The following is a 20,133-nucleotide window of genomic DNA, read 5'->3' on the forward strand; positions in this document are numbered from 1 at the left end:
GAACTCACAATCTTTAAAGATTAAAGCATGGAGTGATTATTTATCTACCATTTTGCCTAATTCTTCTTATAACAAGAATATTAAGGGCTGAAGAGCTGGCTCAGCAGTTGAAAGCTCTTGTTACTCCAGAGGACTCAATTCCCAGTACCCACACTATAGCTCACAAATGTTTGTAAATCACGTCCCAGAGAATTCAATGCTCTCTTCTGACTGCTTTCTGACACCAGACATGCATGTGGAGCACACACACATGCAGGCAAAACGCTCATACACATTATTTAATCTAGAAAAAAAATTCTTTTAAACTGTCAAGGATTGGGCTGGTGAGATGGCTCAAGCTGGGATTATGCTCAAGCCCCCATGCCCAGTCAGGTGCTTTTCCAAAGGTCCGAAGTTCAAATCCCAGCAACCACATGGTGGCTCACAACCACCCGTAATGAGATCTGACTCCCTCTTCTGGAGTGTCTGAAGACAGCTACAGTGTACTTACATGAAATAAATAAATAAATAAATAAATAAATCTTTAAAAAAAAAAGTGTCAAGGATTGCCGGGCGGTGGTGGCGCACACCTTTAATCCCAGCACTCGGGAGGCAGAGACAGGCGGATTTCTGAGTTCAAGGCCAGCCTGGTCTACAAAGTGAGTTCCAGGACAGCCAGGGCTACACAGAGAAACCCTGTCTTGAAATACCAAAAAAAAAAAAAAAAAGTGTCAAGGATTATGAAGGAGAAAAGAGACACCCAGAAGAGAAAAACGGGGTAAGACGAAAACTCCACTGTGTGATACTGTCAGTAACAAAGCAGCATTTCTCACGTGGATCTCAGTGGCTATTTCTGCTACAGCAGAGCACCAGAACCCGATTACTAAGTCCACTAGCATAGACAACAAGTACAAAGGAGACACAGGTATATCTGCCGTCACTCCCTCTGAGACGCGCTGGGACTCTCAGGCATCCTTAATGCGCTCTCTCCTCTGCACATGATCTGGAAGCACTCACATTACTGTCTGCTGGGCGCTCTCTTCCACATACGGAGTAAAGCTGGGAAGCACGCTGGGTACCGACATCACAGAGGCTGCATTGTCGTGAGGCTAAGAATGGAGAAAAAAAAAATTAAAACGTATGCAGACAACCTCTAAATATTGTAGGAGTTAAGCAGTGTTAGAACACAGCCAGGCGGGGTGGTGCATAAGTATAATGCTAGCATCAGGAAAGCTGAAGCAGGAGCATGGAGAGTTGAAGGCCAGCCTGAGCTGCCCAGCAAGTTCAAGGCTAGACTAAGCTAAATAGTGAGAGCCCATATCAAACACACAAAGCAAGCAACTCAAACAAGAACAAACCAAGAGACCAACCAACTCCAAATCAGACTGGCAGATCCCGTGAGTCCTCACCCTGCGTCCCGCAGGCCTGTCTGTGCTCCACGGGCCTGGCTGAAGTTCGTTCTCTTTGGCCCTGGGCACAGGGGGTGCCATCCATGGCTGGGCTACAGGCTTAGATAACTCCGGTCTAGACGCGGTATCGGCATTTTCATCAAAAACAGTGATCCTGCGATTACCGTGTACTGGCTGGGGAACTGCATTTAGGAATCCTCTGCTCTGACCTGGAGCTAGGAGAGAAAGGTGATGACAGTGTCATGTAAAAGCTTTAATTATTAACATAGATGCCACATAAGATACACACACTCTGCTCTGAATTAAGAGGGATAGTTCCTCACAATGAGATTTAAAAGTTGTTTTTTTTAAACCTTTGCTCAGCAGTTCAGAGCACACACTGCTCTTGCAGAAGGCCTGAGCTGAGCTCCCAGCACCCACATGGAGTGGCTCACAACTCTTGAAATCCCAGAAGCCCTCCTCTGGCCTCCAGGGGCCCCTGCACTCACATGCACACACCTATACACAGACCCACAAACATACTAATCACTAAAAATAAATAAGTCTTAGCAAAATATAGTAATAAGTTCTCAGTGACTCAACTAGTAACATTTTTATACGTTTTCTTTACTTTTCCCTTTGTCCTAACACTTCAGTCTTCTCTTTAAGATCTATCTTCACGGGCTGGTGAGATGGCTCAGTGGTTAAGAACACAGACTCTTCTTCCCAAGGTCCTGAGTTCAAATCCCAGCAACCACATGGTGGCTCACAACCATCTGGAATGAGATCTAATGCCCTCATCTAGTGCTACAGTGTACTTACATATAATAAATGAATAAATAAATGTTTAAAAAAAAAAGATTTATCTTCACTGTTTCTAATTATGTGTAAGGGTGTGTCTGCATGTGAGTATATGCATATGAACATAGGTGCCCATGGAGGTCAGAGGTATGGGTCCCCTGTAGCTGGAGTTACATACGGCTGTCATCTGCCTGATGAATGCTGAGAACACAACTCGGGCCCTTTGTAAGAATAACAAGTGCTCTTAGCCTCTGAGCATTTTCCAGTTCCTGAGCCTTCTCTCCCACCTGTGCTTCTCCCACCTGTGCTTCAGATTTTATGTCTTTGTTTTTGAGACAGAGTCTTGCTATATAGTGATGGCTAGCTTCAAACTCAGATCTGCCTGCCTCTGTCTCCAAGCATTATATGAAAGCAGTCCACTACCACACATGTCAGGCTCCTCTCATAACTTAAAGTCTTACAACCTTTTTCAATCGTCATTGTAGCACTGCCTACTGTTATGTCCTTTGGTTGGTTAATTTTCAGGTGTATTTTGGGGTTTTTTTTTTTTTTTTTTTTTTTTTGAAGCAGGGTTTCTCTGCATAGCCCTGGCTGCCCTGGCACTTACACTATAGACCAGGCTGGCCTTGAACTCAAGGGATGTGCCTGCCTCTGCCTCCTGAGTGCTGGGTCAACAGCATGGACCACCACAACCAGCACACTGTCTAGTTTTATCAGAAGCTACCCTAAGTATTTTTCAGTTTTCTATTTATCTTACTTGAAATAACAGAGATGTACTAGAACCAAAACTACAGAACCAGCCCACTTACTAGGGGTACCTTCTACTGTAAGACAGCTATTTTAAGCTTTACTGTGATTGTCATCATGGAATAGCCTCTGACAGCACATACTCCCTACACCCCAATTCTAGGCTTTCCAATCCACATTTTGATTGCTGTTAAAATGATACCAGTAAAGGGATAAGGGAAACCAGTTTGGTTAACATGTCTGATTGCCATAAGTTCAGGTAACAAAACCTTATTTTCCTCCGTACTTTCTGGACAATTTTGCTGTGACCCCAGAACAGTGTTAAAAACAGTCACTGCTAATTAAAAAGAGGGGGAAAGTTTGTGTCAGATGTGGGGCACTGCCAATAATCCTAGCACTGGATGGGGAAGCAGAAGGATCAGGAGTTCAAGGCCAAACTGTAACATACAGCAAGCTTGAAGCCAACTTAAACTATATGAAACCCTGATTCAATAAAAGAGAAAGACATATTGCTTACCATCTTTTGGGTGTACAAAAGAGTAAACATTTCTGGTGCTAAACAGCTGAAAATGGTATTACCTAAACCCTCTAAGGAGTTAGCACACTTAAGCTTTATTTTGACAATACTTATTATTTTTCACATCTTTCAACTACATTTGAAAATGTCACATCTCCAGTATCAGCCTCATTCTCAGCCACAATGTAAAGACTACGCCTTTGGCCTTCCTACACCCTATGATAATAGCTCTCTTTTGGCTTTTCCTTTTGCTACCTAGCATTCAGGAAACTAGGCAGCATCCACACATGCATTTATGTGTATTTATGTGCTGCTTCTTACATTATTTGCCACCTCAAGAGACCACAGGCTCTCCAAAATAACATTTGACAAGCTCACCCACCCTTCAGAGCACCTCCGACACGGCTGATGGGCGCTCTGGCCATCTTCTTCCCTCTGCTCTTCAGCTCAGCTAGCGAGCTTCTCTGTGGTTCAGAAGGCCCCAAAGCCTCCTCCTCTTCATTCCCAAGGGCCAAGAAAGCTTGACGCGACACTCGAGACTGGAACTGTCTACAGCAAGACAAAGGACAACCAATTCTCACCAGGTTTTACATTTCTAACTTGTTAATGCTAACAATAAGAACAAACGAGAAAAAAATGTAGAACTATTTCAAGAAAACTTAATTCTCTTGGAATCAGGAGGCAAGCTTATGACATAAGGACATCCCGACTAGAGTCCCTTAAAATTGACAAGTGACCAATTGAAGAGACTCTAAAAATCATCACCAGGTTGATGTGAGGACCAGCTAAGACTAGAAACTTGGTGAAACCCAGTTTCTCAACAACTTTTTATTATATATCTGAAAACAAAATGTGCAGAGTTGTGTCAAGAGTAAATGAGTCCCCAAATACCCTTCAGCCTGGCCAACCAATTGTTAGAATCCTGCCGCATCTTCCCCTCCCCCACACGCAGTTTTTCTTACCCAAATGAAATGAGTTTACACACATGACATTTTACTTTAGCACAGCTGGCAGAAACGTGAAAACTAAACTTCTATGCTGTTGCTGCTACAACTTTAACGTATCAAAAAAACAAAGAATAGATTGTAGGTGCCAAGTAGGGCACATCACAGTCACTTCCACCTCTCTTCTTTTCCAACCACTTAAACTTAAAACCCTAGCCACATAAAAAGAGAAAGCCACGACTCTGGAAGGTTAACAATGCAAGCAAGCTGCAGGATTAGAGTGCACACATCCTCCGTGAGCTGCAGCGGGTCAGAGTGCACATCCTGTGTCCTGTTTTCTCCTATAGTTTTGACCTCCAAGACGGGAATTTGGGAAACTTTCAACTCCGTGAGAAACCCTACCTTTCTGGCCTACGGAGTGGGAATGGTATTCTGAGGGCCAGAACTACTAGGACATTGGCCGCATGCCATATGCTAAAGACTAGGAACTCTTAATTCCCTCCAATCGGCTCACGATGAGCTATGGACATAGAAAGGCTTTGAGAACTGAACTATGACATAATCCTCTGCCCAAGTCTCCATAAGCCAAGCAGTACACGTAGGAGACAAACGAAAACAGCATCCCAAAGGTCTTAAAGCTCAGCTGGCAATAGATTAACCATTGCTGGGAGGTGAGAAAGAATTTGAGACATCTAGACTCAGTTACCGAGACAACGTCACTCACTCTCCAGAGATGAGGATCAAGCACACTATCAGAATGAATGCCCTGGAAGTAATTCATAATCCCTTGACACATATTAAAAAAAAAAAAAAGATGACTAATTCTCAAAGAAAAAAACAAGTAACAAATACCAATATCAAGATTATCCAGACATTGATGAGATTTTAAAATAGCTATTATAACTATGATTCATCAGATAAAAAACAATTCTTTTCATTTTTATGTGTCTGGTATTTTGCCTGCGTTTACATCTGTGTACCATGCGTGTGTCTAGTGCCTGTGGAAGCCAGAGGAGGGTATCAGATCCGCTGATCCTCTAGATAAAGCCGCCATGTTGTGCTAGAGACTATAGAAGATAGACTAGACAGAAACACAAAAAGCTTAATTCATACAATAGAGCTTTTCAAATGTGAACATTTTTATTCTATAAGATAGTTAAAAGAATAATGAATGAGGCCATAGTTCCATTTCCCAACACTTTAATTTTTTTTAAAAATAAAAACTACTTAATCCAGGAGAAATACTTACAAATCATATATATGTTATAAAAGGCTTATATTTAGAACATATAAAAAATTCTTTTTATTTCTTTTGTTTTGAGACAGGGTTTCTCTGTGTAACAGCCCTGGCTGGGCACAAACTCACAGATGGACTTGTCTCCTCCCAAGTGCTGGGATTAAAGGTGTACGTCACCACGCCTTACTCAGAAGAGGAATTTTTTTTTTTTAAAGATTTATTTATTATTATACATAAGATCACTGTAGCTGACTTCAGACACACCAGAAGAGAGCATCAGATCTCATTTTTGGCTGGTTGTGAGCCACCTTGTGGTTGCTGGGATTTGAACTCAGGACCTTTGGAAGAGAAGTCAGTGCCCTTACCCGCTGAGCCATCTCACCAGCCCAGAAGAGGAATTCTTAAAAGCACAATTAGCTAAAGGAACTAAACTGAAAACGTTACATACTGTCTATTCTGTGACATTCTGGGAAATCAAAACTACAGAATTGAAGGGCAGGTAGGCGTCTGTGAGGGTTAGGGAAAGAACAGATATTAACTATAAAGTACAGCACGATTGGATGGATTCGTGTACAGGGAATGGAATCAGTCCATCCTTGAGAATGGTAAAAACATGTACGTACACCTAAATGGATCTTACAGTAAGACAAGAAAGTCTTTAAAAGCCAAATAGCAATTAAGTAAATTTAATACAACGAAGAACTCTTTGGATACTTAAATAAACATTAAGGCAGGCTCTGGAGAAGCAGGTTACCTGTGCTGGGACTGCAGTCTGTCCAGGGGCTCAGCCTTGCGTTCAATTCCTTCCTGGAATACTATGTCCGCTTTCTTGAAATTTTCTCTAGCTTCGTATTCTTCAGCCCATGAAATATAGAACTGGGCAAGGGAAACACCAATTCCTTGGCTTTGTAAATAGCTGTACATATCCAAAGGTTCATTGCACAAATGTCCCTGTAATATGTTAAAAAGAATAACAGTTAACCAATTTCCTTTCACTTATCAAATGGCAGTTATGTGCCAAACAGCCACTGGGGAAGCTACATGCAATCCCTGCGTTGAAGAATATGTATAAAATACACTTGGGATAAAGACCCAAGAAAGAGAAGAGATCAACTCAAAAGTAGGCAAGGGAAAAGAAGGCTTCAAACAGGAGGTACCGTGTGACTTGGCCTGGACAGGAACTGGACTCTCATCAGATACAGAATGGGAAGGGAAGAGCATTCTCCTTTGGTCTGCCTAAGTGAAGACGAAGACAAAGTCTACCCAGGCAGGGACGGTGGGGAATCCAGAGGAAAACGCTGTCACAGGCCTTAAATGGCAAACTAACTCACTCTGCTTCTGTCTGATAGTAAATACATTCTGGGCTAAGAGAGTTAAAAGCAAAGGCAAGATTTGGTCAAGTCTGTCTGTATTTAAGAAACTTTGTAAGATCAGGTATGGTGTAGAATTTTTGTTGTTTTTGTTGCATCCAGGCAGGCATGGTACAGGCAGAGCTGAGAGTTCTACATCTTTATCTGAAGGCTGCTAGTGGAATACTGACTTCCAGGCAGCTAGGGTTGAGAATCTTAGGCCCACAGCCATGGTGACACACCTATTCCAATAGGGCCACACCTTCTAATAGTGCTACTTCCTGGGCCAAGCATATACAAACCACCACAACTACAAAGCTAAACTATGAAGCAATAATGGTTTTTGTTAAAAATATAAATGGAAACTGGACATAGTAACACAAGTCTGTAGTTACACTACTTTGAAATCAGAAACAATAAGATCCTCCAAAGTTTGAGGCTAGCCTGGTCTAATAGGGACTTCCAAGCCAGCCAGAGCTATATGGCAAGTCCCTATCACCAAAAGCCATGATAAAATAAGATTAAAGATGTTTAGATGGCATGTTTGGTTGAGTCCAGATTTATCAAATGGACTATTTCATTTGTTCCAGGCTAGTCATATAAAACCCTGGTTAGAGACAGGGATAATTTGTAGGTAGCAATGATTTCTACCTTTGTGGAGACTGTCTTATTAGAGAAGACAGGCTTGAAGCATTGAGTGTGAATGGAGCAAAGCCATTCAGAACACAGGCTTTCAGGCATGCTAGCGAGGCGCTCTGTAACTGAGCTCAGTCAGCTAGCCCTGCACTACGCTTTTCACCAGATAATATCATTACTCCCTTTTACTAACATCAGGACAACATAACTGAACAAAGAAATTATTCTCATTGATTCTTAAGAAATTATTAATTCGGGTGTGGGGGAGGGTTGTATGTGCACATGAGTACAGGTGCCCTCTGAGACCAGAAGTGCTGACTCCCCTGAGCTGAAGTTACAGGCATTTGTGAGTCGCCTGATGTAACTGGTGGGAACCAAACCTAGGGGTCCTCTGGAAGAGACACAAGATCTCTCTCTCTCTCCAGGACAGAATGAAGGACAAAAGTCTTGCTAAGCCAGCAGGGAGCACAGCTTCTGTGCTAACAAATCAATGTAATGTTCTCTGAGAACAATCCTTTGCTATAAATACAGTCATGTACCTAGCATCTCTCAGGTGAATTCTAACTTGTCACTAGAATGTCAAAACATGCCAACATCCCACAGAAATAAGAATCACATGACTTCTTAGACAGGATTTTAGCAGTATTATTATTTTAGCTTTGCTATGATAGTACAGGATGGCCAGGAACTCACTTTGTAGCCCAAGCTAGCCTAAACTCAAGATCCTCCTGCTAAGAAAAACAGGTATGAGCCACCACACCTGGTTTAGCTGAAGTTTGACAAGTCCTCAAGAATATATTTCAGCTCTAAATCTTGTCAGTTTCAAATATCAGTATTTCATTATGTAATGTGACTGCCAACAATTCTAAACACCCTTCCTTTTAAAATTTCTTTTAAGGTAAATGCAAGAAAATTAATGTCTGAGAAACCTCGGGATTGTTTTATGGTATAGATACGGTCATGGAGAAACTCCTCAGGCATGTTTTAGATATAAAGACAGAGCATGTCAAGAGGCAGACACTGTTGGCTATAGTGATATCCTGGGAGAAAGATGTCCAAAGACCACTAACACTAAAATATCACCTTTTACAGCAGTGTTTCTCCTAAAGGAGAGAGAGGAATTCTAGATTCACCAAGAAAGCTCGTCCTGTAGGTTTGTCCTCTAAGACCGTTACATGGTTCAACTATGTTTACAACTAAGAGACAAAAAAAAACCCTATATTCATTTTTTTAAAAAATCTACAGACTTTATGATCATCTTAAAGCACAAAGCCTCAGGATGTTATCCTGTTTTTAACAAAATCTCAAAAGTTCAATTTTACCAATAAAGACTGGGGCCAGATGCTAGCTCAGAGAGTCAGGGAAAGCACCCAGCTGACCTTCCCCACAGCCGACTTCCCAAAAGGAAAAAGCAGCTCTCCTCCTCCACACCAGTGTCAACCCCTTCAAGCTGGATGTCCCTCCCTTCTACTTCCTGTGCGTCTCTCTATCCTCTCTCCTGACTCCCTCCCACTCTATCGTTTTTTCTAGGTTCACTCCCTGTCAATTGCTTGCTCCTCCTCTTGACCTACAGTTGACTTTTATCTAATACTGTTGACTTTATTTAATACTGTTTACAATAAAGAGAAAGATCTTGGATTAAAGGTGTGTGCTGGGGTTAAGCCACACCACAACTAGAAACAGGTTTTTCCAGTACAATCTCTCAGTGCAATCAAATATCCTACAACATTCTTGGATTAGAGTGTAACAGGGCTGAGCCACACAACTAGAAACAGGCTTTTCTAGTAAATAACACAATCTCAGGGTTACAGTGTGATCAAATAAACATCCTGCAACAATGTTGTATTTACATCTTTAAGTCAAAGCAACTCAATAGATACAAAGACTTATTAATCATTACTGGCTAAATGACTCTACTTTTGCCTATTAATTAGATACCTCTACAGGAAAACTGTCAATTTAATATTCTGGTGACACTCACCAATTTGATCCAGAGACTGAGAAACCGGGGGTCATTATAATAGCGCGTCTCTCCTTGGAGTGCTTCTATAGCTCTCTCTAGTAATGCTGACATGTTACTCTCTTTCCCACCTTGAGGGTAGTTCTGTTCTGTCCAATTAATATATCTGAATGAGAAGAGAAGGAAAGGAACATTATTTTGCACTGATGTATACTTTTGCTTTGGTTCTAAGGCTCACTCTGAATGGATTTTTTTGCTTTTGTTTTTGAGTCTCACTATATAGCCCTGGCTGGCCTGTACTCAACCATATGGACCAGGAAGGATTCAACTCAAAGGGATTCCCCTGCCTTTACCTCCGAATGCTTAGATTAAGGGCATGTCCCACCACACCCAATCTATTCTGGATTTACTTATTTTACTATTTGTGTGTATGTGTGCCTAGATACTGCATTGTGCAGTGCCACTAGAGGCCAGAAGAGGGCATCAGACCCCTCCGGATGGAGATCTGTAGGACTGTGAACTGCTATATGAGAGCTGGGAACCCAACCCAATCCTCTGGAAGAACAGCCAGCGCTTTTAACAGATGAGCAACTGCTCAAGCCTTCTTCATTCTGGATTTCTTTATAAAGATTCATTTATTTTATGTATATAAGTACACTGTAGCTGTCTTCAGACACACCAGAAGAGGACATCCGATCCCATTGCAGATGGTTGTAAGCCACCATGTGGTTGCTGGGAATTGAACTCAGGACCTTCAGAAGAGCAGTCGGTGCTCTTAACCACTGAGCCATCTCTCCAGTCCCCTCTACTCTGGATTTTTAAGCAGAAATATTTAACATATTCAAAGTATGTTTCTTTAGAAGTTCTCAATAACATGTGCAGTTCCTCTATCACTCAAGCTTTCTTGAAGCACTTGTAATAAATACTCTAAGGAAAGAGTCAGTAACACACACGCCTTCATGGTGTTCCATGCCCCAGCCTTAAACACCTCAGGGAAGATGGAGTTTAACTACTGTACAGCCCTTCCTTAGCAATTGTAAAGCTCTGGGCTCTATGCACAGCCCCGCACAACAAACCTTGGCTGGAAAACTACCATGGCTGTTCTGGAATGTTCTGTCAAACAGTACTGTCTGCTCCATCCACCACGCCATATCCCTCTATCTGAGAAATGAGGCCAACAACACTCATCTGTGAATGTCTCTGTTGCTCTCTCCATATAAACATCCTCACCTGTCCCACACATCCAGAGGGTCATCTCCAGAGTAAAAGCGGATTTCAGATTCAAATGCCCTGGAATTGAAACAGGGTATGTTAGCACATGCAGTTCTGACAGCCCCAGGAAACAGGTCTCCTTTCTATTTCTATTCACTTCTCAGTGAGTTCATAGTGACTTAAGTAACTAGACTAGAATTTGAGAATTTGTTAAACAGAAAAGGAATAGAGTGGGTTTAACTCAGTGGTACAGGACTCAACACCCTAGTAGATTATGAAGCCAGCTTTTTAAAAAAGGACAAAAAGCACAGGAAATTAATTACTGTTTTGGTTAGAGATGATTCAGCTCGAGAGTGCTATCTCAGTTACTTTCTGTTGCTGTGATAAGACACCATGACCAAGGCCACTGACAGAGAGTTTACTGGGGGCTAACAGTTTCCGACGGTTAGAGTCCATGACCACCATGGCAGGGAGCATGGCAGCAGGCACAGCTAGAGAGCCTAACTGAGAGCCTATGGTATTGATCTACAAGCACCAGGCGGACAGGGCCAATTGGGCCTGGTGTGAGCTTTTGAAACCACAAAGACCACCCCCAATAACACTCCAACAAGGACACAGCTCTTAGTCCTTCCCAAAGCAGTCGACCAACTGGACACCAAGTCTGTTCTGCTTGCTCATGCAGACTACCTAAGTCTGAGTCCAAGCACCTACACCAGGTGGCTCACAACTACCTACAGCTTTATTTATGTATGAGTGTCTGCTTACATGTATGTATGGGTGCTACATGTATGCAGTGCCCAAAGAGGCAGAAAGAACATGAGAGAAGTACAGTTGCCTGTAAGCTGCCGTGAGTGGCTGGGAGCCAAATCTGAATCCAGTGCAAACGCAGTCCTCTTAACCACTAACCCTCTCTCCAGCCCCACCCTTCCAAAAATAAAATCTTTCAAAACAAAACCAAACCCACAGCACCCAAGTTCAGTTCTCAGCACTCACATCAGGTGGGTCAATCACCTAGAACTCACATGCACATACCCAAATACACACACATATCAATTTTAAATAATAAAGATTAATCTTAAATTGTTGCGATGCACTGAGTGAAGGTTGTCTTTATACTATCCAATTGTTAATTCTGTACTGGCAGAAAGCTAAATACTGGCTGGATTTTGACACTGTCGTTCTTATGGGTCACCACATGCCTCAGCATTTTGTAAACAAACACCTTCCGCACTCTTTCTCAATTGGCTTAATAAAAAGCTGGCAGCCAATAGCTAAGTAGGAAGGGAGGGCGGAACTTGCAGGCAGAGACAGGGACGAGAGAGACAAGAAAGATATGCCAGTGGAGAAGAAACTAGAATAGTCAGGTTAACTAAGTTAGATGAGGTAGCCTAAGCTAATAAAAAAGGGAGGTAGCCTAAGCTACAATAAAAATTCATGAGTCTGTCATTATTCATCTACTGGTGGGTCCAAGAAAAGTCCAGCAATGTTAAATAAATACATAAAAAGAAGAGATGAGATTCTGAGCTGGGCAGTGGTGCAGGCGTCCTCTAACACCAGAACTCAGAGCAGAAACAGGGCGATCTTTCTGAGTTTGAAGACAGCTTGATTTACACAGTGAGTTCCAGGCTGGCCAGGGCTCTCCATGAAAGCTTATTAAAAATAAACAAAACCTAGCTCTACAGTCAGCTCAGACACTGGAGAGCTACTTCTCTGCTTTCAGATTCTTCACCTATAAAATGGGAAGCATAATATTACTTATTAGGTTTGTTTATATACATATTTTTAAAGGTTTCTGTTTTGTTTTGGAGACAGGGTTTTTCTTCGTAGACCAGCCTGGCCTCAAAAATCACAGAAATCTGCCTGTCTCTGCCTCCTCCTGAGTGCTAGGACTAAAGGCGTGCACGACCACTTGGGTAATATAGTGCTTGTCTGTGTGGGTGTGTGCATATAGGTGCCCGATGGAGGTCAGAAGAGAGAATGTCTATCAGCTTTGCTTAGAGACACTTTTTTGTAGTGGGGGACAGTGAAGGCAGAGACTCATAACTGATCAAAGCATGAGAATAAGCAACTGTTGGGTGCACAGCTCTAAATGGAACATCTGTATCACCGACCCAAGACTCAGGGAACATCACATGGAGAGGGTGGAGAGAGATGAATGGAGAAAAGCATCATAAAACCCTGTTTCCTGGAAACAGCATGGCTACTCACCACCAACTTACAGCAGCTATGGTTACTTGCACAGACCTGAACAAGAAAGGGTCAATGGCCAGAAAGATGGCTCAGTGGGCAAAGGTGCTCACGGCTAGGCCTGAGGACATGCGTGGGATCCCAGAACCCACATGGTAGGAGAGTACCCCATGATTCATGGAAGCAAACCTAGTTCAACTCAGTGGGACACACACACACACAAACCTACAACCCAACAAAACAACAAAAATGATATGAAAATAGGAATGGTTCTTGTTGGGAATAAAGAAGAGTTGGGCAGGAATCAGAGGGGAATAAGAGGGGAAAGGGGAGGGTGTGAAAATTATCAAGATAATTATATAAACATATGTAAGTGTCAAGTAAAAAATATATATAAATAATAAGTATTGTAAAGAAAACTTTAATCTGGGTGTAGTGGTGGGTTCAAGCCTTTAATCCCATCTTTCTTTGTGAGCTTGAGACCATCTTGGAGCAAGCTCCAGAACAGCCAAGGCTACAGAGAGAGAGAGAGAGAAAAAAAAAAAGTCTCAAAAAACCAAAATCAACCAACCAATCAACAAACAAACAGAAAGCCCTGTAAAATAGTAATAAAATAGCCAAGGTGTCATATGTCTATAATTGTAATTGCTGCACAAGAGAGGCTGAAAGTTTAAGGCCAGTCTGGCTACCACAGTGAGTTCAAGGACAGCCTAGGATACTTGGAGAAGTTCTTTCCAAAAACAACAGATAAACAAGTAAAATCGTCCTGACACAAAAGAATTATACCTCTAATTTAAAAAAGGCCAAGTATACACGTGAGAAAACAACAACAATCAACAATATAAAACGGGCATGGCTCCTGCCAAGAACAGATAGTACAGGTTTTAAGAAGCCAAAATGGAGGTAGGAACTGGGAGGCAATCATAATAGATTAGAGAAAAGAGGAATTATCCAGTAGTAGATCATCACCTGCCGTCATGGTTCTGGATTTAAGGTACTCCTGACCCAGCAATGGCATTCCAAGGGTGGTGGTAGGAAGTATGTCCACAAAAGCCTTGTCAAATACCCACTGACTTGAGTTTCAAAGAACAAAAGACTGAACCTACTGTCCAGCAACTGGTGTGTGGTAGAGTACTCACTCAGCTGTGAGAGAAGGGGACGCTGACACGTGTGACACGGGAAGTACTCAACTCTTCCGCTGCAGGAAGGAGCCACATGTGACACACCCCTGCCCCACAAGTCCATCATCTGCGAGACTGCAGGAGGTGACTCACAAGTTGAAGCCAGTCTAGGCTATAGAGCAAGACCCTATCGCTAACCAACAACAAAACTCCAAAGTAACTTATCTTGACAGAATTCTATCTACTCAGCAGGTACTTCACGAAGTGGGGAGAAGGACTGAGGAGAATGAGGGAACTTCCTAAAGTAAGATCTTATGGTGAGATGCACTCACTGTCTTACAGCACACTCAAAGATCTGAGCACTCACTGAACACAAATTATACTCAAAAGAAATTCCCAGCACTATGCGGATAGCTCAGTGGTAGGCCCTGGGGCCCCCGTCCCTGAAGGCATGAGAGAGCTGGAGAGATGGCTCAAGGGTTACAAGCACACTGTTCTTGCAGAGGACACCACGCTGGGCAGCTCACATCAGCCCTTAACTCTAGCTCTGGGGGATCAAAGCCCCTTCTGACCCCCTTGGGAACTTGTAGTCACACATACTCACACACATACATATAATGGAAAATAAGTGATTTTTTTTTTAAAGTGGGGGTGGGGGTGAGAGAGCAATAAGAACCATGCAGATGAGGTTTTGTAACATTAGCCAAAATAGGGAAATAGAGAAAGGAAGGTCCTTTAGGAATGAAGAGCGTTGTTTTCTGACAGCAGAATTACATCCAGATGAACCCAGCATCACTGAAAACAGGCTCGGTGAGAAAGCATTAGCTACATCTCTCCTGCCAGGTGCCACAACTTAGCAACACAACACACTGCACATGGCTCAGCCTCAGAGACTCAGGGTCACTGGGTACTACGGCTCTCTGCAGCTGCCCAGCATCTCAAGGCAGCCCTCCTGCACATCCATTATCCTTGAAAAGATCACATTTCAGAGTATGATTTCAATCAAATGAGTATAGTTTCCACACACCCAGAGCCGTACAATCATAAGCTGAATCTTCTCAAGCTCGGGGCTGTCTACACATCACAGTAGGAGACACTGAGAAGGCAAGAGACGTCAACGGTAGTTGTAAAAGCAAACGTGAGGGCAGAGACCGGGATGAGACATGACAGGAGCAGGCAGCAGGAGAGTCAGACAAGTAGAGAGCCCAGTGCAGGACCAAGCTCCAGGCACCAGAGCAAGCGCTAAGAATAAAATAAAGGCACAGTGACACATGGCGTCATCCCAGCAATCAGGAAGCAAAAGCAGGCGGTTCTCTGAGTTCAAGGCCACCCTGGAACTTCACAGTGAGTTCTAGGCCAGAAAGAGCCAGTCTCAAAAAAACAAAAACAAAACCAGAATGCTACCATCTACAACAAAACCATAAAAGCACCGTTCTCAAAGATCTAATTCAATGGGTATGGTTACACTTTACATTTTAGCCTGAAATAAATACCATCTCATGCTATTGAAAGCTTGCAATCAGAAAACCGGGAGAACAGATTTCCATCCTCTCACTGAAGAGTACTCCTTAGGGCAGCGGCTCTCAGCCTGAGGGCTGCAGCTGCTTTGCGAGTCAAAGGACCTTCACACAGGGCTGCATATCAGATCTCTTATACAACAGATACATGACAGTAGCAAAATTACAGTTATGAAGCAGCAAAGTATGTTATGGTTGGGGGGGGGGTGGTGTCACCACAACATGAATTGTATTAAAGGGTCACAGCGTTAGGAAGGTTGAGAGCCACTGCCTGTAACAGGCCTTTGGCAGCTTCACCCCCATGCTGCCTATCACACCAGGGACTTGAACACAAAGCATCCATCCCACTACATACCGTTTCTGCTGCTGCAGAGCAGTGTGGCCGGCTGACTCTTGCTTTGCCAAAGCTCCCTGAAGTGTGGACATGACCCGCCCGTGCCGTAAGGGCTGTATGTTTTCTTTACTCAGCTCCCACTCAGCTCCCTCCAGGCACATGGCTTCACTGGGAAGAAGGAAACAGAAATGAAGCCCACGCCAACAGTGTTACAGCACAGCACTGGGATGACATCTTCAGAGAGGGGATTTCTGGCTCTTTGGGGTTGGACGCAGCTGGTTTGCCAGGAGCATCATTATTCTCTGCAGCTCCGGAGCCTATCCCACGCTCTTCAAGTAAATGCTCAACAGAAGAGAGAACATGGCAAGGGTGTTGGTGACAGTATTGTACAAATAAAGTTAAAGCTAGGAAAAATAATTTTTAAAAGCATCTTAAGTTTAGCAAAGTTAATTTAAATTAAAAAAAACAAAAAACAAAAAACCAGCAGCTTTATGTCGGACATGGGTTCCCAAGGGTTCCACTGACAATGAGACGCCAGTAGCAGCATCCACTCCTGTTTCTAAATATGTACAAGATTAGCTCTTTTTTTTTTTTTAAATGTATTCAAAACAAAACAAGCTGGGTGATGGTAGCACACGCCTTTATTACCAGCACTCAGGAGGCAGAGGCAGGCCAATTTCTGAGTTTGAGGCCAGCCTGGTCTACAAAGTGAGTTCCAGGACAGCCGGGGCTATACAGAGAAACCCTGTCTCGAAAAACAAAACAAAAATGTATTTATTCCCCCCCCCCCCGCCATGGTGTGTGTGTGTGTGTGTGTGTGTGTGTGTGTGTGTGTGTGTCAGTCAGGCTACAACTCTAGGGAGTTGTTTCTCTCCTTCCACCATGGGGTTTCTGGGGTTGGGGAGGGGTGACCAAACAGGTCCTCAGTCTTGGTAGCAATCATCTCTATCCACAGAGCCATCTCACCTGTCCGTGACTAGTTCCTTCTAGTTTGGACCCCAAATACCATCTCATCAGTGAGGCCTCTGTTCAAATCTCCCTCTGCCCCGACTCCCCCACCCCCAAGCCTCATTGCTGGGTAATAAATTAAGGCAGTATGTACCTTGAACAAGTGCCCTTCCTGAGTTACATGTCCAAACCTCTCTGAAACCACACTAGTTCTACCTCCAATGCCATCTTCTCTTGCTTTTTACACTTTTTAATACTGATTCTATCTGACTTTAAACATGTCTTATTGCCCATCCCTGACACACACCCCGATTCATTCCTCCCCAGAACTTAAGCTTCACAAAGGTTGGGATTTTGTGTCTTTTACTGTTCGCCTTCAGTGCTCAAAATGGTAGTCAATAAATTCTCTTCCATGAATGACAGCTTATGACAGCAATAACCCAGTTATTATGCGTTCCATAATTGAAATGCATCTTAAATTCTAACCTAGAAAAACCCTCTATATTTTATGGATGAGGAAAAGCTGCAAGTGCTCTGCTCTTCAGATCCCTCACTGCTAGCAAAGTGAGAACACTTATCAGTTGAAAGCAGGTACTTTACAAATATCTTGAATCCTCCCAGAACTCCATAAAACAGCATTAATATCTGCGTGACACCCCCGTCCCCCATGTAAACATGTTCAAGGTCAAATAAAAACGGCTGTGGTGAGTTTCAGACCCAGATCACATGGCAAATTCCAAACTCTCCCAGTTTTGCCCCTTGGTGGATGCAGGGCTCCACGCCGTTGGGAAGGGGGTTTGGGGAGACCTGCTCTTTGCCGACCTCCTCGATCCTCCCCTCGCCAGCCGAGCACCCCGCGGCAGCAACTTGCGTCCGGTCCTTTACCTCGCCTCCGCCATCCTGCATTCCCAATACTTGCTCTCGCCCTTCCGCAGACCTTTATCCTCCGAGTGCTAACTGAGCCTCCCTCAACCTTCAGCTGGCTCTGGAGCAGCGAAGATCGTCACCCCGTGCTCCTAAACAAAACCACGCATCCGATTCCTTCTCAGAATAGCCACCTCACGCCCCATCAGGCACCGGCCGCCAAGTTTCAAATTTAACGTCTCTTGACGCAGACGTAGCCTCGCCGCTCCCCGCCCCCGCTCCTCCCAAAGCATTCTGGGGATTGTAGTGTATCCCGGGTTTAAGCACGCGCTGCGCAGTGCACAATGGGAGTTGTAGTTTCAGGTTTGAGGTGCTAGTAGGACCAATGGTTGTCCTAGCTCTGCAGCGCGCTCAGGCACTTCGAGTTTGATCTGTGTTTCCTTTCTAAGACAAGCCTTGGAACCCAGGGAGGGACACTTTATTAACAAGAGGTTCTTTGATGGTTTCAGTTTCATAACGTGCCTTTGAGTACATTACTCTTCTGGGTTGCTCTGAACAATTAACTGTGCTACCTATAGGTCTTGTCTGCGCCCCAGGTCTTAACACCTGTCCAGGGATCCTTAGGCCACTCTCACCCAGCTGTTTCCTGTGGAAAGATTGTGTTCTCGTTTTTCTCTTTTACACAAGACCTGGTTTAGCACTGCACTTCCTTTCCCCAGCAAGCCCTTTGACCTCTACAACTTCTCAACTTTGACCAACTTCCTTTAAACTCTCTTGGAAGTGTACCATTTGTTCTCTCATGCAGCCTACCAGATGTCCTGTAAACTACAATCTAACACAGAATACAAACAGGGTAAGCGCTTTGCCTGTCTCACTGGAGCTAAAGGCTTGGTGGTGCAGGCCTATAGTTCAGCTACTCTGGAGACTGAGATGTGAGGACCAAGACTTTAAGACCATCCAGGGCAACTTAGTGAGCCCTTACCTCACAATAAAAAGTTTGCTTTTGTTTTTTGTTTGTTTTTGTTTTTTGATTTTTCTTTTTCAAAACAAGGGTTCTCTCTGTGTGTAGCCTTGGCTGTCCTGGAACTTGTTCTGTAGATCAGGCTATAAAAGTAACTTTTATTCTCCTGTTGTGATTGTTGTCTGAGGGGCTTACTGCCTCCATCTGCTGACCTAGATCCACTCCTAGAAAATTCTAGCCTCCATAAGATCTAATCTAGGTCAGCCTCTCAATTTTGTTGAATAAGCTCACCCTTTCTTGTTCTTTCTGAAGTCTAACTGGCTGGTTCAACTCAGCTGTTCTGGCTCAAACTCCTCTCCCAGCTGACTGGCTCAATCTGGCTTCTCTCCCCCTGAATTGCTCTGCTTGGCCACAAACTCACTCTAGCAATCTTTTCTATTTTCTAATCTTCTGGCTCTTTCTCATTCTCTTGCTCATTCTGTCTTTACCTGTGTCCAGCTTGTTCTCTCTTCAACCTGCCTCTGTAAAACTCTCCTGGCAGACCTGCCTCCCTTTCCCTCCTGTGCTGCTCTACTCTCCCTCTCAACTCTACTGCACTGCTCTCCAGGACGGCTGTATCCTGTTACACTCTCTTCTTTACTGCACTGCCTCTCCCTTAAGAATCAATCTTCCCCTCCCCCTCTCTTCTCCTTAGAGGTGTACATAGCCTATTCTGTCAAATTTTTCTCCATTTGTTGGGGTGGGGGTATACAAACAAACAAGTAATTTCAGGGCATTGATACCCAGACCAGAAACAGATAAATTAGTCATTTGAGCATATAACTTCCAACTAGACTCTGGAGTAGAGAGGGAAGCCATGGGAATTTCTCTACAGAAGACAGTGAACCTGAGGGAAAGGACGAGTTGGCACAATCTACCCATCAGAACAAACCAAGTTCTGAAGCAACTGAAGTGTGTGTCTGTGGTAGATTTCCACCTCTCTATATCCACCATTATCCAGTGAGTTTCCTCACCCAGCTCCCCACTCTTGGACCTCTAGGCTGCCCCATCAAAAAGTGCCAGATTATACTCTACTTTCTCCTAACCATCATATAGCAAACAGGGCTAAATAGTGATGAGATGTTCCTGACAGGGTTTTAAGTCACCAATACGAATTATAGGAGACTAGAGATTTAGTGTTTGGTTGTTTCTGAAATGCTAGGTTGTGTGGAACAGCCCCCCTAAGGACTTCATCTATCAGATTGCACCTTGAATCTTTAAGGGTGTGCATCAGTATTCCTGATGCACAAGTAGGAAATGTCACAACTCAATAGCTTAAAATGATGCAAACTCATTGTGTTCTGGTCTATGGATGAGAAGTTTGGCACAGGTTCTCTGGGTTGACTGAGGCTTGGGGAATTCTACCTTGTTTTCTAGAGCTGCTGTGGGAGA

At 43.6% G+C, this 20,133-nt stretch overlaps 1 protein-coding gene across 2 annotated transcripts in view; it reads right to left on the reverse strand.

Annotated features, from left to right (window-relative positions):
- Window positions 1–18,007, reverse strand: part of Bub1b (BUB1 mitotic checkpoint serine/threonine kinase B) — a 49,986-nt gene extending 31,979 nt beyond the window's left edge. For both annotated transcript variants that reach the window (XM_021149632.2, XM_021149623.1), the window contains exons 1-8: window positions 17,763–18,007; window positions 15,951–16,097; window positions 10,789–10,848; window positions 9,580–9,724; window positions 6,368–6,564; window positions 3,815–3,981; window positions 1,389–1,603; window positions 997–1,088 (exon numbers count right to left, since the gene is read on the reverse strand). In XM_021149632.2, the coding sequence (XP_021005291.1) occupies window positions 997–1,088; window positions 1,389–1,603; window positions 3,815–3,981; window positions 6,368–6,564; window positions 9,580–9,724; window positions 10,789–10,848; window positions 15,951–16,097; window positions 17,763–17,776 (1,037 nt within the window). In that variant the 5' untranslated portion in view covers window positions 17,777–18,007. The remainder of the gene's footprint in view (window positions 1–996; window positions 1,089–1,388; window positions 1,604–3,814; window positions 3,982–6,367; window positions 6,565–9,579; window positions 9,725–10,788; window positions 10,849–15,950; window positions 16,098–17,762) is intronic.
- Window positions 18,008–20,133: the final 2,126 nt, after the last annotated feature.

The sequence above is a fragment of the Mus caroli genome, unplaced genomic scaffold, assembly GCF_978045245.1.
Source record: "Mus caroli unplaced genomic scaffold, Mus_caroli_1 scaffold_2, whole genome shotgun sequence".
NCBI lineage: Eukaryota > Metazoa > Chordata > Mammalia > Rodentia > Muridae > Mus > Mus caroli.